The sequence below is a fragment of the Mirounga angustirostris genome, unplaced genomic scaffold, assembly GCF_029215605.1.
Source record: "Mirounga angustirostris isolate CCGP_5_RB_7025 unplaced genomic scaffold, mMirAng1.0.hap1 SCAF_6, whole genome shotgun sequence".
In the NCBI taxonomy this organism is placed as follows: Eukaryota; Metazoa; Chordata; class Mammalia; order Carnivora; family Phocidae; genus Mirounga; species Mirounga angustirostris.
In genome coordinates this window covers 81358672-81371808 of record NW_026991714.1, presented here as the reverse complement: position 1 = coordinate 81371808, position 13137 = coordinate 81358672, and the positions used below count along the sequence as shown (strand labels likewise).

General features: G+C 42.3%; 1 protein-coding gene across 2 annotated transcripts in view; it reads left to right on the top strand.

Moving 5' to 3' along the window:
• Positions 1 to 12126, top strand: part of GPR137B (G protein-coupled receptor 137B) — a 51286-nt gene extending 39160 nt beyond the window's left edge. Inside the window, exons 6-8 of one of the 2 annotated variants that reach the window (XR_010412422.1) lie at positions 4070 to 4194; positions 5799 to 6483; positions 9079 to 12126. Coding sequence is in view for 1 of the 2 variants with exons in the window: in XM_045877789.3 (XP_045733745.1) it covers positions 4070 to 4194; positions 5799 to 5910 (237 nt within the window). In the remaining variant the exon portion in view is untranslated. Of the gene's footprint in view, positions 1 to 4069; positions 4195 to 5798 lie in introns of both variants that reach the window. The other variant, XM_045877789.3, reaches the window with a different exon arrangement.
• The last annotated feature ends 1011 nt before the right edge of the window (positions 12127 to 13137 follow it).

Genomic DNA, 13137 nt, shown 5'->3' with positions numbered 1-13137 from the left:
ATTCTTTATATATTTTGGATAGTAACCCTTTATCGGATGTGTCATTTGTGAATATCTCCTCCCAATCAGTAAGTTGTCTTTTAATTTTGTTGACTCCTTTGCTGTTCAGAAGCTTTTTATTTTGATGAAGTCCCAATGGTTTATCTTTGCTTTTCTTTCCCCTGCCAAAGAAGACATAGCTAGAAAAACATTGCTATGGCCAGTGTCCGAGAAATTTTACTACCTGTACTCTCTTCAAGGATTTTTATGGTTTCAGGTCTCACATTTAGGTCTTTAATCCATTTTGAGCTTATTTTGTGTGTGGTGTAAGAAAGTGGTCCAGTTTTCCTGTTATCATTTGTTTTTGTTTGTTTTAAGATTTTATTTATTTATTTGACAGAGATAGAGCAGGAACACAAGCAGGGGGATTTGGAGAGGGAGAAGCAGGCTTCCCACTGAGCAGGGAGCCCAATGCGGGGCTTGATCCCAGGACCCCGGGATCATGACCTGAGCCGAAGGCAGACGCTTAATGGCTGAGCCACCCAGGTGCCCGCACCCCTAATACCATATGTTGAAGAGACTTTTTCTTATTGCATATTCTTGCCTTTGTTGGAGATTAATTGACCATATAATTGTGGGTTTATTTCTGGATTTTCTGTTCTGTTCCATTGGTCTATTTTTTTTTTTGAGAGAGAGAAGAGAGCAAGACGCATGAGCAGGGGAGGAGCAGTGAGGGAGGGAGAGGAAGGAGGAAAGAATCTAAAGCAGACTCCACACTGAGCACAGAGCTTAATGCGGGGCTCGATCTCACAACCCTGAGATCATGACCTGAGCTGAAACCAAGAGTCAGATGCTTAACCAACTGAGCCACCCAGGTGCCCCAATCTATGTATTTTGTGCCAGTACCCTAGTTTTGATTACTGCAGCTTTGTAATAGAACTTGAAGTCTGAAATTGTGATACCTACAGTTTTTCTTTTTCAAGATTGCATTGACTATTTGGGGTCATTTGTGGTTCCATACAAATTTTAGGATTGTTTGTATTCTTGGCTACAGACTTTTACCTTTTAGCACTTTGAATATATCATGCCACTCCCTTCTGGTTTGCAAAGTTTGTGCTGAAAAAGCCAGCTGATAGCCTTTTGGGGTTTCTCTTGTATGTAACGGTCTTTTTTCTCTTGCTGCTTTTAACATTTTTTATCACTATTTTTTGCCACTTTAATTACTGTGTGTCGTGGTGTGGACCTCCTTGGGTTGATTTTTTGAGGGATCTCTATGCCTCCTGGATCTGGATATCTGTTTCTTTCCTCAGAGTAGGGAGGCTTCAGCTATTATTTCTTCAAATAAATTTTCTGCTCCCTTTTCTCTTTCTTCTTCTTCTGGGATCCCTAAAGCGCAACGGTTATTATGCTTGATGGAGTCACTGAGCTTCAAAGTCTATTCTCATTTAGCATAATTTTTCTCACCTGCTCAGATTGCTTTCCGTTACTCTGCTTTCTCTAGCCTGCTACGTATTACATCTAGTGTGTTTTAAATTTCATTTATTATTTCTGACTGGTTCTTTTTTATCTCTGTGTTAAGGGTCTCACTGATGTCTACTCTTTTCTCAAGTCCAGTGAGTATCTTTATGATCATTACTTTAAATCCTCTATCAGTCATATTATATTTGTTTCACTTAGGTCTTTTGTTGTGGTTTTGTCCTGTTCTTTCATTTGGGACATATTCCTCTGCTCATTTTGTCTAGTCCTCTGTGTCTGTTTCTGTTAGGTTAGCTACCCATCCAGCTCTTGAAAGTAGTAGGTGGGTGCGCCCTTCTAACAAGGTGGCACTGTCCTTTTACAGAGGGGTGGTGCCCCCACTGCCCAGTCCCGGGCCAGCCCGGACTGCTCCACGAAGTGAGTGGGATGTGTGGTGCCCGCACGTTCTGCATGCCAGTCCTCTTGCACAGGACACACAGCCTCGAGGAGACAGGCTGGCCAGGGCCACTCTGCAATGCGCAGGCAGGGCATGCGGTCTTAACAGGGAGCGAGCATCCTCCACAGGGGGAGACCCGCTGCTGCTGCCAGGACCGAGGCCCTGCAAAACACACAGTAGGGTCACGCCACGTTGGCAAGGTTGCAAAGGCCTTCTGGGGAGGGGACCCACAGCACCAGGACTGAGGCAGGCCCGGCTGCAGGGGGCAGGCCGCGGTGGAAGCAAGTTATGTAAGAATGCTGGCCCCGTCCTGGTTCTGCTGGGGGTGCTGGGCGGGGGAGCTCCTTTGTTCCTGGAGGAGTCTCCCAGGGAAATCTGTCTCTCTGGTCCGGGGTGTGAGATTAGTAAATAACTCTCTCCCATCTGCCGCAGGCATCTTTCAAACTGCCCTTCCGGGCCGCACCTTTGCAGGCGGTTTGTTGGGCTGTCTCTCTGAGACCCGGTTTCCTCTCCCTCTCCAGCCTCTCCGGGAATTTAAAGTTCAAGTTCAAATTTAAAGCCTGCTGATATTTAAAGTTCCAGGCTTTAAGTTCCAGCTGGTTGTAAGAACTGGGAAATTTGGCCCAGCCGGTTTTTGGAGGCCCCCAGGAGTGAGGATCTGTTTATCTCCACCCTCAGCATGCAGACGGCCACCGCCCCTTAGCTCCCAACCACGTCTCCACTCTTCCTGCCCTCACTCATGGGTCCAGTTCTCTACATGTACTTGTGGAGTTGGTCCTGCCAGTCTTCAGGCCCTTTTCTGGGATGTGTTATCCAGTTGTATCAGTGCAATGAGGTGCGCTTAGGGTCCTCCTACTCTGCCATCTTCCCGGAAGTGGAGGTTACACTTTTAAAAACAAACCTGCCCGACTGTTGCCCGCAGTGGGTGTGCCATTTTAAGCTCGCGCTAGGAGGGCAGGAGGGTTCTGGGTCCTCCACATCTTCCCCAGCACTTGTTATGGACATTTTGATGCTAGATGTCCTAGATGGGTGTGCCTGTTGCCCTGGTCACGAATGATGCCAAGCATCTTCCCATGTGTTATTGGACATTTATATCTTTTCCTGGGAGAAATGTCTCTCCAGATCTTTGCCCATTTTTAAATTGTCTTTTTATTGTTTTAAGAGTTCTTTATGTTATGTATTTTAGATCTGAGTCCCTTGTCAGATAAAGTGATTTTGCAAATATTTTTTCCCTTTTTGTGGCTGTGTTCACTCTCTTGATGGTATCTTTTGAAGTTTTAAGTTTTGATGAATTTTATGTTCTTTTGTTGCTCATGCTTTTGGTATCATATTTAAGAATCCTTTGCCAAATCCTGGGTCAGGATCTGTTCCTATATTTTTCTTCTCAGAATTTTATAGTTTTTATTCTTATATTTAAGTCTTTGATCCATTTTGAGTTACTTTTTGTATAGGTGTGAGGTTAGGATCCAACTTCATTCTTTTACATAGACATTCTTGAACTGCTACAAATAAGAAATTTTAAGGCATCCCACCTTATCTAGGTTTTGTTTCCTGTTATTTGACTAGATTAGTCCTAGAAAAGGAGGAATTTACATATGAATACTCATGAGATGGCAGGCAACCGTGTTTCCTACTCTTGTTTAACTTTAAAATAGACCACTGAAGATAGGTACAAGGATGTCAAATAAATTCTGGATCTTACGCCAGTTTTGGTTTGCCATATGATACAGTTCTGATCTTCTGCTTACTTTTGAAACAAGTCCTTTGAAATTTTTTGAATGGTGAACTCTGCTTTAGGACAGAAACAGGAGGAAATGATTATAGAAGCAGGATATGGAAACTGGATACAAACCCTCTCAAAATTATTTGATTATCATGATTATTGTAGCTTGTAAATATCCACATCACTATACAGCTTTATGTCTAATTTGGTTAATTTGGGCACTGTCTAGTGTTTTAGTAAGGGATTAAAACAAGATAAATTCATTGCTGCAAAGAGAACTCTGAAAGATTTTGTCCACACTGAGAAAAAGTTAAATATAAAAGCAACTAAAATGAACACTGTAGTTGAACAGGTACATCCTCCTTTCAGATGAGTATAGCATCTTCAGTCTCCCAACAAGAGAGATCTTGTTTATCTTTGTCTAGGATATACTGAACAATTAACTGTCTTTGTAGACCAGCCCTGGAATGGTCCCCAGCCATGGATTCAGTCCCAGATCTTACTTCTTTGACAACCCTCGAAGATATGATAGTGATGATGACCTTGCCTGGAACATTGCCCCTCAGGGACTTCAGGGAAGGTAAGACCCTAGTTCATGGTAGAAGGCACTGTTAGGAGGCTGAGGACTGCACCAGTGAAATCGATTAAATCCAAGAGAAAATGCTTCCATAAAAACCCTGGAGTCGGACGGAGTGTGAGGCACATAGGAAACGGAGGAGAAGCCCCTGATGATGAGAGACAAAGTGCCACCAGAGTAGAGCCCCACGCCCAGGATTCTGCTTCCTTACCGGTGTGGCAGACAGGAGGGGTGGGAGCTCCGGGGGTTCCCTTCCCTCTCCTGTGATGCTTCAGCCACCCTCCATGGCCCAGCGATCATCACGTCCCCTCTTCCTGCCGGTGAATCTGGGCCCTCAGGGCCAGCAGGGGGGAGAGAAGCAACAAGGCCGCCCTAGGGCTTACTGAGCCCCCCCTCCACTCCGTGCTTGTGCTCCCAGGACCTGGTGCGGCGGGGCTGTGTTTCTTGGAAGTGAAAGCTTATTGTTGGTAATCCTTTGTACATCTAAAGGCAATCATTAACATTTTAATATAAACTAACCCGGATGGAATGATAAAAGAGAAGACAGCCTGGCTTTTCTACTCTTTATTATGAACAGTAAATGTCCTTGGAAAATTTTAAAAGAGCTCCAAAATGAGCCTTTGTTTGGGGACAGGAGAAGGGAGGAGAAGCTGGGAGGATATACTGCTTTCTTGGTGCACGAGGGAGCAGGGCACCAGATAGAATAAGCAAGAGAAAATGCAGCACTCCACAGACCACGCCAGCAGATGTGAGGAACACAGAAGTCTGGAAGCGAGCCAGTAAACACGGACTTCCCGAGGTCCAGAGTTGTTCTGAGCGTCACCCCTACCACTGCTCTCTTACCCAGTGCCCCCACTGCACATCCCTCCAGAGCCCGCGGGAGCAGCCCTCGCCCCTCACCTGCCAAAGGCAGCATGCTGCTGAGCTCCCTCACCCCCTAGGTGGAAGAAGATCCCTTTTCCACTACATGCAGGAGGAGAATAATAAAATGTACATTAGTGAGTGCTTACTGTATATTAAGCTACTGTTCTAAGCACTCTATAGGTGTTAACTCACAGAAGCCGAAGCAGGCAGTCACTGATACTACTGACGATATGGATGATAAAGTGGATGCACAGAAGTTATTTGTCCAGAGGTACCAGATACAATTTGTTGGCAAAATATTTTGTTACACATGGTGACTGGCTTATGGTTCTAGCAATACTATGCTTCTGGGCTCTGTGGAGTTCAGGTTTGTTTTGTGTGTTTTGTAGCGCGAGCAAGCGTGAGTGGGGGCGAGGAGAGGGACAGGGAGGGAGAGTCTTAAGCAGGCTCCACACGCAGAGCCCAGCGCAAGGCTTTATCTCACGGCCCTGAGCTCAGGACTTGCGCCGAAATCAAGAGTTGGATGCTTAGCCGACCAAGCCACCCAGGCGCCCCGAGTTCAGTAATCTTTGTGGGTGAACTTGTAGCCACTGCACGTGGGCTTCAAGAAGCCACTTTAAAAACCGGGATTGTCTACAGTTTACACAAAATCCCAGTTTTATCCATCTAAAATAGATATGTCATCAGTAGAAAGTTTGGTGACTTGAAACATTACACGATCTGTCTCTTTTTTTCTTTCTAAGTTTTACTCCAGACTACTATGATTGGGGACAACAGACTAACAGCTTCCTGGCACCAGTGGGAACTTTCCAGCCAGACTCCGTTTTGGATCCTGACAAACCAAGCCATGCGTAGCATCAGTCAACAGCTCTATGGAAGATTCCTCAAGTGAAGAGCGTCAAAGAAACTAACTTAATGACAGCTGAATTTTTAAGGCACTTTTCCTTAAGAAATAGGACTTGATTGATTTTTATTTGTTACAGGTTTCTAATGGCTCCATAGGACTAAGCAATAATTTAGATTGAGAAAACCTTATTTTAGTACTAAAAGGTGAGCCTGGCTGCCCATTTCAGTGGGTATAATTTAAACGTTAAAAAGAATTCTGTACTTTTATAAAGATGTATTTTATATAACTTAAATAATAATGCTAAAATATATACTAGGATTTTTTGAGAATGTTACTGCAATATGTTTGTAGTTTGCACGGACTTTTATGCATAATTCACTTTAAAAGTATACAGTACATGGTCTGACGGTTGTTTAAGGCTTTTGGACTTAAGTATTCTTCAGATCCTTACCTCTTCAGATCGTGCAGATGCTGAGCTTCACACCTGGAAGACTCCAAATACAACTGACATCTAGAAAGCCCATTACAACTCCAGTGTTAAAAGTTATAATGTAGCAGAGAATCAGCAGACTACGTACCAGGTAATTGGTTCCTTCCTTCGCATTCTTTAAGGTCCAGACAGTTGTTAGCTCAAAGAATCTCCTAAATGTCACCAAAAATGTGCTACTCTGATTTTCAGCAGGGCACTAACGTATACACTTCAGTGATAAGTGGATATGTTAAAAACACGGATAGAGCTGACCTACACTGCTAAGCCTCCTCTGCTATATTCAGAAACTTTGCATAGTTTTTCAGCCCAGTGAAATCTAGTATCTGTTACCTCAGTACTTCCCAAGACGGCACCTTTCCCAAATCATGGACCATTCATTACATTCAAGGAACAGAGGAGAGGTTCTCAAAAGGGGATCAATAATAAATGCCCTGGATCCAGAAGACTGTATGGAATCCTCACAGTTTTCCTGTCATTTCTCATCCTATTTAAAATAATGCCTGGTATTTCTATATAGCTCTGAAGGCAGGCTATTGGAAGCGGCAGCTTTAAGTATCCGGGAGCTCGACTCCTGTCCCTTAGCCATGCAAAGAGGCATGTTCCAGAAAACTGCTTCTCAGTCGTCTTTCGCTTCAGTGAAATCAGCTGGTTCTCCAGCCACAGGTGCGATTCTAAAACCTCCAAGATCTATACAGGTAACACTGCCTACGATAGGAAACTCTGTCAGGGAGGTTAAATGCTCTGATTTTCTGTAAAACCGAGAGAAGGTACTGGAGGAAGGACTGTCTCCAGAGAGACAGTATCTGCTCCGCCTAGAGAATCTCACCTCTCGGGATGGGAGGAGGAGCAGCAGATGAAGAGAAAGTTATGTTAATAAGTTCTGCCTTCATGACGAAACCCATTTCCAAAAGGTCTCTTATTTCCCATTTTGGTCTTCAGAAAGGATTTCTCTCTGGGCACTGATTTCACAGAGATCAAGTCTACTTCTCTTGATGGTAATTAAAATTGCCATCTCAAGTTTTAAATGGCTTGTGATTGGGTTTTTCATTTGTATGGAACGCCTTTATCCTACATAATCACACATAACATAACAAAACAGTGTTCTTGCCTTTCAGCATATGGAAGAATTGGGGTCACTGTCAGGGAAAATTCTAGACTGAAGCAAAATTTGCACTGATTATTTGGGTTGCCTTAAAATGTTATAAGTTGTTATTATTCTACAAAGCTTTAAGAACACCCTACTTGTCATGCTGTCTTTGTTACTAATTCTCTTGGGAGAATTTAAAGGCAGACCCAGCATACACTTAAAACTTTAAATCATGCTTTCAGAAAGTACTTCAATTAGGTCATTCAAGGGTAGGTATATTTTTAAAAATACAGTAATAAAAAAAATCACTAAAATCATCCAATTATTATATTCATGCTGTATCAACACATTATTGTCCTGCTATTACTGGCAGGAAAATTGAAATAACCAGCATTAAGTGATAAAAGCCATAATCTATTTTTATGATAAAGCTGCTGTTTGAACTATTTTTTTATTGGAAAGGATAAAAATGTTCTAAGAGCCTATTTTTCTCTTCTTCCCTTTTTAAAAAAGTATTGCTAAAGCACAAGTATTGTAAACACATCTAGAATATAAAAAATAGGATTGTATTAAACTGTCTTTCTCTCAAAGTAAATGACCATGTATACCCTGGGAAACATTATAGGTATGGTAGGTATGAAAAGGGACATTCAAATTTCTTTAATTTCCTAGTTGTGTTGTGCTGTTAAGGAGGTACACTAACAAAACTCCTCCTCCTGTGAAATATTAAAGGCTCAAAGAAGGCAAGGAATGGGGATTACCGGTTGTAAAATACCTAAATGTCTTTTTAAGGCAACATGATGAAATTAAAACCCTGGTCATTTGAAAGTTAAAAATGTATGGGGAAGAGGCAGTGTCACTGAAAATTTTGTACTAAGTCTGATTCAACACTAAAGGCTGCATGTGAGTGTTTCTGGGCACCTACTGGAAATAGGCATAAGAGGTGTCTCCTTCTGCAGGTGATTGTCTAAAAATGTCAACTGATTGGTGTAGGTATCTTGCCCTGGCTCGTTCTTCTTTCTACAATTAACCCACTTAACTGAGCCCCTGATTACAACATCCCGAGTATGTTACACATGGAGCTGTGGACTGTTAGGAGTTTTTTGACTCTTATACGCTACACATCAATCATAGTTATGCCAGTTCTTTCTTGGATGTATGGGGCGTGTTGTTAAAACTGTGCTGGTTACCATGTTCAACGGTGTAAATCAGGCACGCTGGCTAGTGCATCCCCAACTAGCCTCTCTTCCCAAAATCCAATAGAACTCTGTTAATTCCTTGAACACTTAATTCCTATTAAGAGGAAAGGAATAAGCATTAGTAAATCCCAGAGCATGAAAAGTGCTGAGAGAAAAAGGTTCTCATTTATATTTACATAGTAGATATTACTAGAATTTTTATTTTTTTAGAATCCTTTCTTAATAAAAGTAAACTTACATTAGAATTAGATGGGTCTAAATATTTGAGGCTTTTTTAAGATTTCCAACTGAAGAAACTTTGTTAAAAAAAATTCACTTTAGAGTACTGTATGATAAAATCTATACAAGTGTAAGTCTGATCAAAGACATATCTAACATGCCTTTCCATTTTTTGTCCTAGGGGAGAATTTTATTTAAAAAAAAGTCCTAACTGTGCATAATGCTTAATATTTAAGACTTCTCATGGTCCAGAGGAGCTGCTGGAGAGGATCAGGCTAAAAAGTGGAGTTCTCATCAAAAACTACAAAGTAATCAAAGTGAGGAAACATTTAAAAAGACATGGAGTGGAGTTCAGTGTCTACTGAGTGCCTGTTACACGCTAGACACTGGGACACCTAGGTGTTTGCCAGTCCATGGGTCCAGTCTGTAAACTCAGCCACATCCTTCTGTTAACCCTACTCTAGGCCCTTAGTAGGGATATATGGAAAGCCCTTGCACCAATGGGTCAAAATACCTGGAAATACGCTAAAGATGTCCCCGTGCCCCCAACCTAGATATCTGTGCGGCTTCCCCGTACCCGTCGTGCAGCTCTCTGGGCCTGGGCACTGAGGTAGGTTTCTTCAGTGTGGAGTTCTGCCCGGGTCATCAAGTAGGGGATCAAAGTCCTCAGATTCAAATCCAGTGATTCAGTAGCTCCTAATGCTATCTGCCTGGTTCCTCCAAAGCTGGATTTCTTTCATCTATTCCCTGACCTGGGACTGAAACCCATCCTCTACTTTCCCAGAAACTGGTTATACCTTGCCGAGATTAATTCGACTATAGCCTCCAAGCTGGTCTTCCCTTTTGCAGTGTACTACTACTACTACTTAGAACATTAGACTCTATCTATCTCCAGAACATATTTCCTGCCTCTGAACTTCAGTGTAGTCAGAACAGGAGATCACATGGCTCCCCCGCCTAGGTTTGTGACCTCTTTCTCTTTAGTCCATATGAGCCTCAAAATCCTTCCCTTTCTCTGAACCTCAATTTCCCATGAATCTTGCTAATCTACAACTGTCCCTCCGGTCCCTTTGCAGTCCCCAAGTCATGGTGCTCCTTGAAGGCATTAACTGGGATCTAAAAAGGCATGTTTAGGATAAACAAATGGTCTGCTAGGGCCATTCATTTTGTGTTGCTGAGGATCCTTGACTGTCCCCTTCCTGAATTCACTAGCCCAGAGCCTAGGCTTTAGGTCTGTAGACTTAATACCTATCCAAGGGAGAACACTTACCCATTTAGAGGTATATTCTGTGAAGGAAATCCATAGGGAAAGGGAAATAATGTATCCAGGTGCTGCCTGAAGAATGCAGACTCTGACCCAGGGGTGTTAGCAGGATGATTTTAACCTGTGACAACTTGATGGCACCATCAAGCGGACACGAAGATTCATTCACATTGAGAGCATCGTCTCCACTAGACAGGTTTCTGTGGCAGCTACTCCTCTTCAATTGGTCCATTCTTTCCCTGGGTGAATTCTCACTTCAAACTCGATACAGCCTAGTTAGTTAGGTTCTAGAATTCCTAAGTTGCCTGACGGCAGGGATATCGGGGTTTTGTTCACTGCCATGTTCCCAGCATCTACAACAGTGAATGGTCAAATCCTGTTCTTGTGGTAGACTGTGTCTTTCTTTTGTAAAGGCCATCTCTCCCACTTGCACTTTCATCCACTGAGTATGGATTTGACAAGTAAAATACTCCCGTAAGGGCTTAGCCCTGTTTTCTCAGCTATCCAACTTGTGGGTAGAGAATTCATAATGGAATAAAAAAGGAAATAAGGATTTTACATAAGGATAGTCTCCAGGAATGATTTGAGAACTCAATCTTAGAAACACTGAGAGATGAAATTCTGTCCACACAGGCACTAAGTGCCCTGTGTCTCTCTCTGCCCTCCCATGTTTGGGCACTGGCAATAGAATACTGAAATAATGAACACAACAGGCAGTAAAAAGTAGATCTTTATCAGATCAAGTTTAAAATTAAAAGAATAGGGACACATTAAAGTGGTTAAAAGTACAACTCTTAAGAGAAAAACCCTGAACTGGGCAGAGTTCAGCACGATACACATGTTAAAGAATTTTTTTTTAAGTGCATATGGAATAAACAAGCACAGCTAAAGAAAACTGTTTTTAAAAAGGGCGGGGGTTGGGGAGAAGAAGGGACCAACACACCAGATATTTAAACACAGACCCTGAGTAATTAAACAGACCGATGAAACAGAACGAGAACCCCGACACGGAGGAGCTGACTCCATGTGTGACGTTGGATATAATAAATGTAGCATCTCAGACTACGGAGGAGGAGACCAACTGGTTCAGTCAGTGGTACTGGAATTGGGTGATCACCTAGGAAGAAATTAAGCTGCATCCGTAACTTACACCCTACACCAGGACATACTCCAAAGGGATCAAAACTTAGATCTAAAAAACCATGAAAGCTCTAAAAGGAACTATAGGTGAATTATTGCCGTGCAAGGAAGAAGGTGTTCAAACTATGACTCGAAGGCCAGAAACCACTGAGAAACAGAAATTAAAAAAAAAAATTGCATGGCAAAACCACCATAAGCCAAGTCAAAAGACAGACACCAAATTGAAAAAAAAAATTTAGAGCTCATCACAAAGGATTAATATCTGTAACCAAGCACTCCTAGAAACTGATAAAAGATCAACAATGCAGTAGAAAAATGAGCAACAGGTATGAAAATGAGGAAATACAAGTGGATCTTAAACACGTTAAAGGGGATCAATCTCACTTGTAGTAAGAAATCTAACTTCTTACTACAAGTGAGAAACTAAAACACGTTGATACGTAATTTTGTATCTACCGGAGTGGCAAACGTCAAACCCACATCTACGTAGGTAAGGTGGTGGGTAAGCAGGTACGGTCTTGTATGTGAACCAGGTAACTGCCTCTACCGAGGGAAATATTCTATCATGGTCTGTGAAATGGAATTTTGGGGAATTTATTCTACAAGTACACATTTATGTATGTGTGAAATGACATGCACAAGGTCTGGAAACAACCCAAATGGCCATTAAGAGGGGATGGTTAATTAAACAATTGTACATTCATATAATGGAATACTAAGCAGTTACTAAGAAAAGCTTTAATGAGTAAGCTATCTAGGGAGGTGGGAAGACTACCAAGAAAAATAAAGTCAATAAAAGCAAATGGTATGTATAGGATGCCACTCTTTGGGTAAAAATGAAAGGAAAAATTAAGACTTTACATTTGTATTTGTATGTGCCCCCCAAAAAAGTATGGATGGAAACATAACCCAGAACAGAGGTTATGGGGGTGATGGATGGGGGAGGATATGCAGTATGGACAGGGGGCCGAGGACAGGAAGAAGACATTCCACTGTATAGCCTTTCATATTTTTTGGTCTTTGAACCATGTGAATGTATTACCTATTTGAAAAATAAAGTAGATTTAAAAAGCCTTATGACTCTGTACAAGTCAGAAGCTAAAAGTCCCCAATTTTTAGTTGAACAGTCATGAGCCAACTTAGGTAGTAACACAGATACATGACATGCTGAGCAAAGGATCTGGAGTCAGACTTTCTGATTTTAAACCAGCCCCACAGCCTAGAATTTGTGAGGACAGAGAGTTAGCCACTCCTGTCCTCCGTTTTCTTATTTATCAAACGGGTTAGTGATTCTACCTGCCAACCAGTGCTGCCGTGAAGATTAAGGAATCCAGGGAGAGCTCGTACTACAGCGGCTGCCGACGTTGGCCGACGTAAAACAAGCTCACACTCCTTCAGTATTTCCTTCGGTTGCCGCAAATTACAATCAAATCCTCAGCTCGTGAAGGGAAACATTTCAAAGGCGGGGGGAGGGAAACAAGAAAGAAAGACCGCAGAAACACTCATTTGACTCACATTCGCTACAGTCTGGTGGGCATAACAACAAATTATCTGGGATGGTGTTCAAAATCAAAGCCACACCTGTTGATATTAAACGGGAATGCCTGTCCACCTGTGCGTGCGTGTTACTTTGTTTTACCAAATAATTTCCATGATACCAAGTAACCCGTCTGTGTGTTTGGGTGAATAGCTATGGTTTCTGCAGGTACTTCACTTTGCAAACTGCTGAGAGGTTTACTGTATACTGTTCCCAAACTTCCAGCTGAAGGCAATGCTGATGAAGATCGAAATAGCTGTCCTTTCTTATTTACACTGGCACCTAGGTAAAGTTGGAGA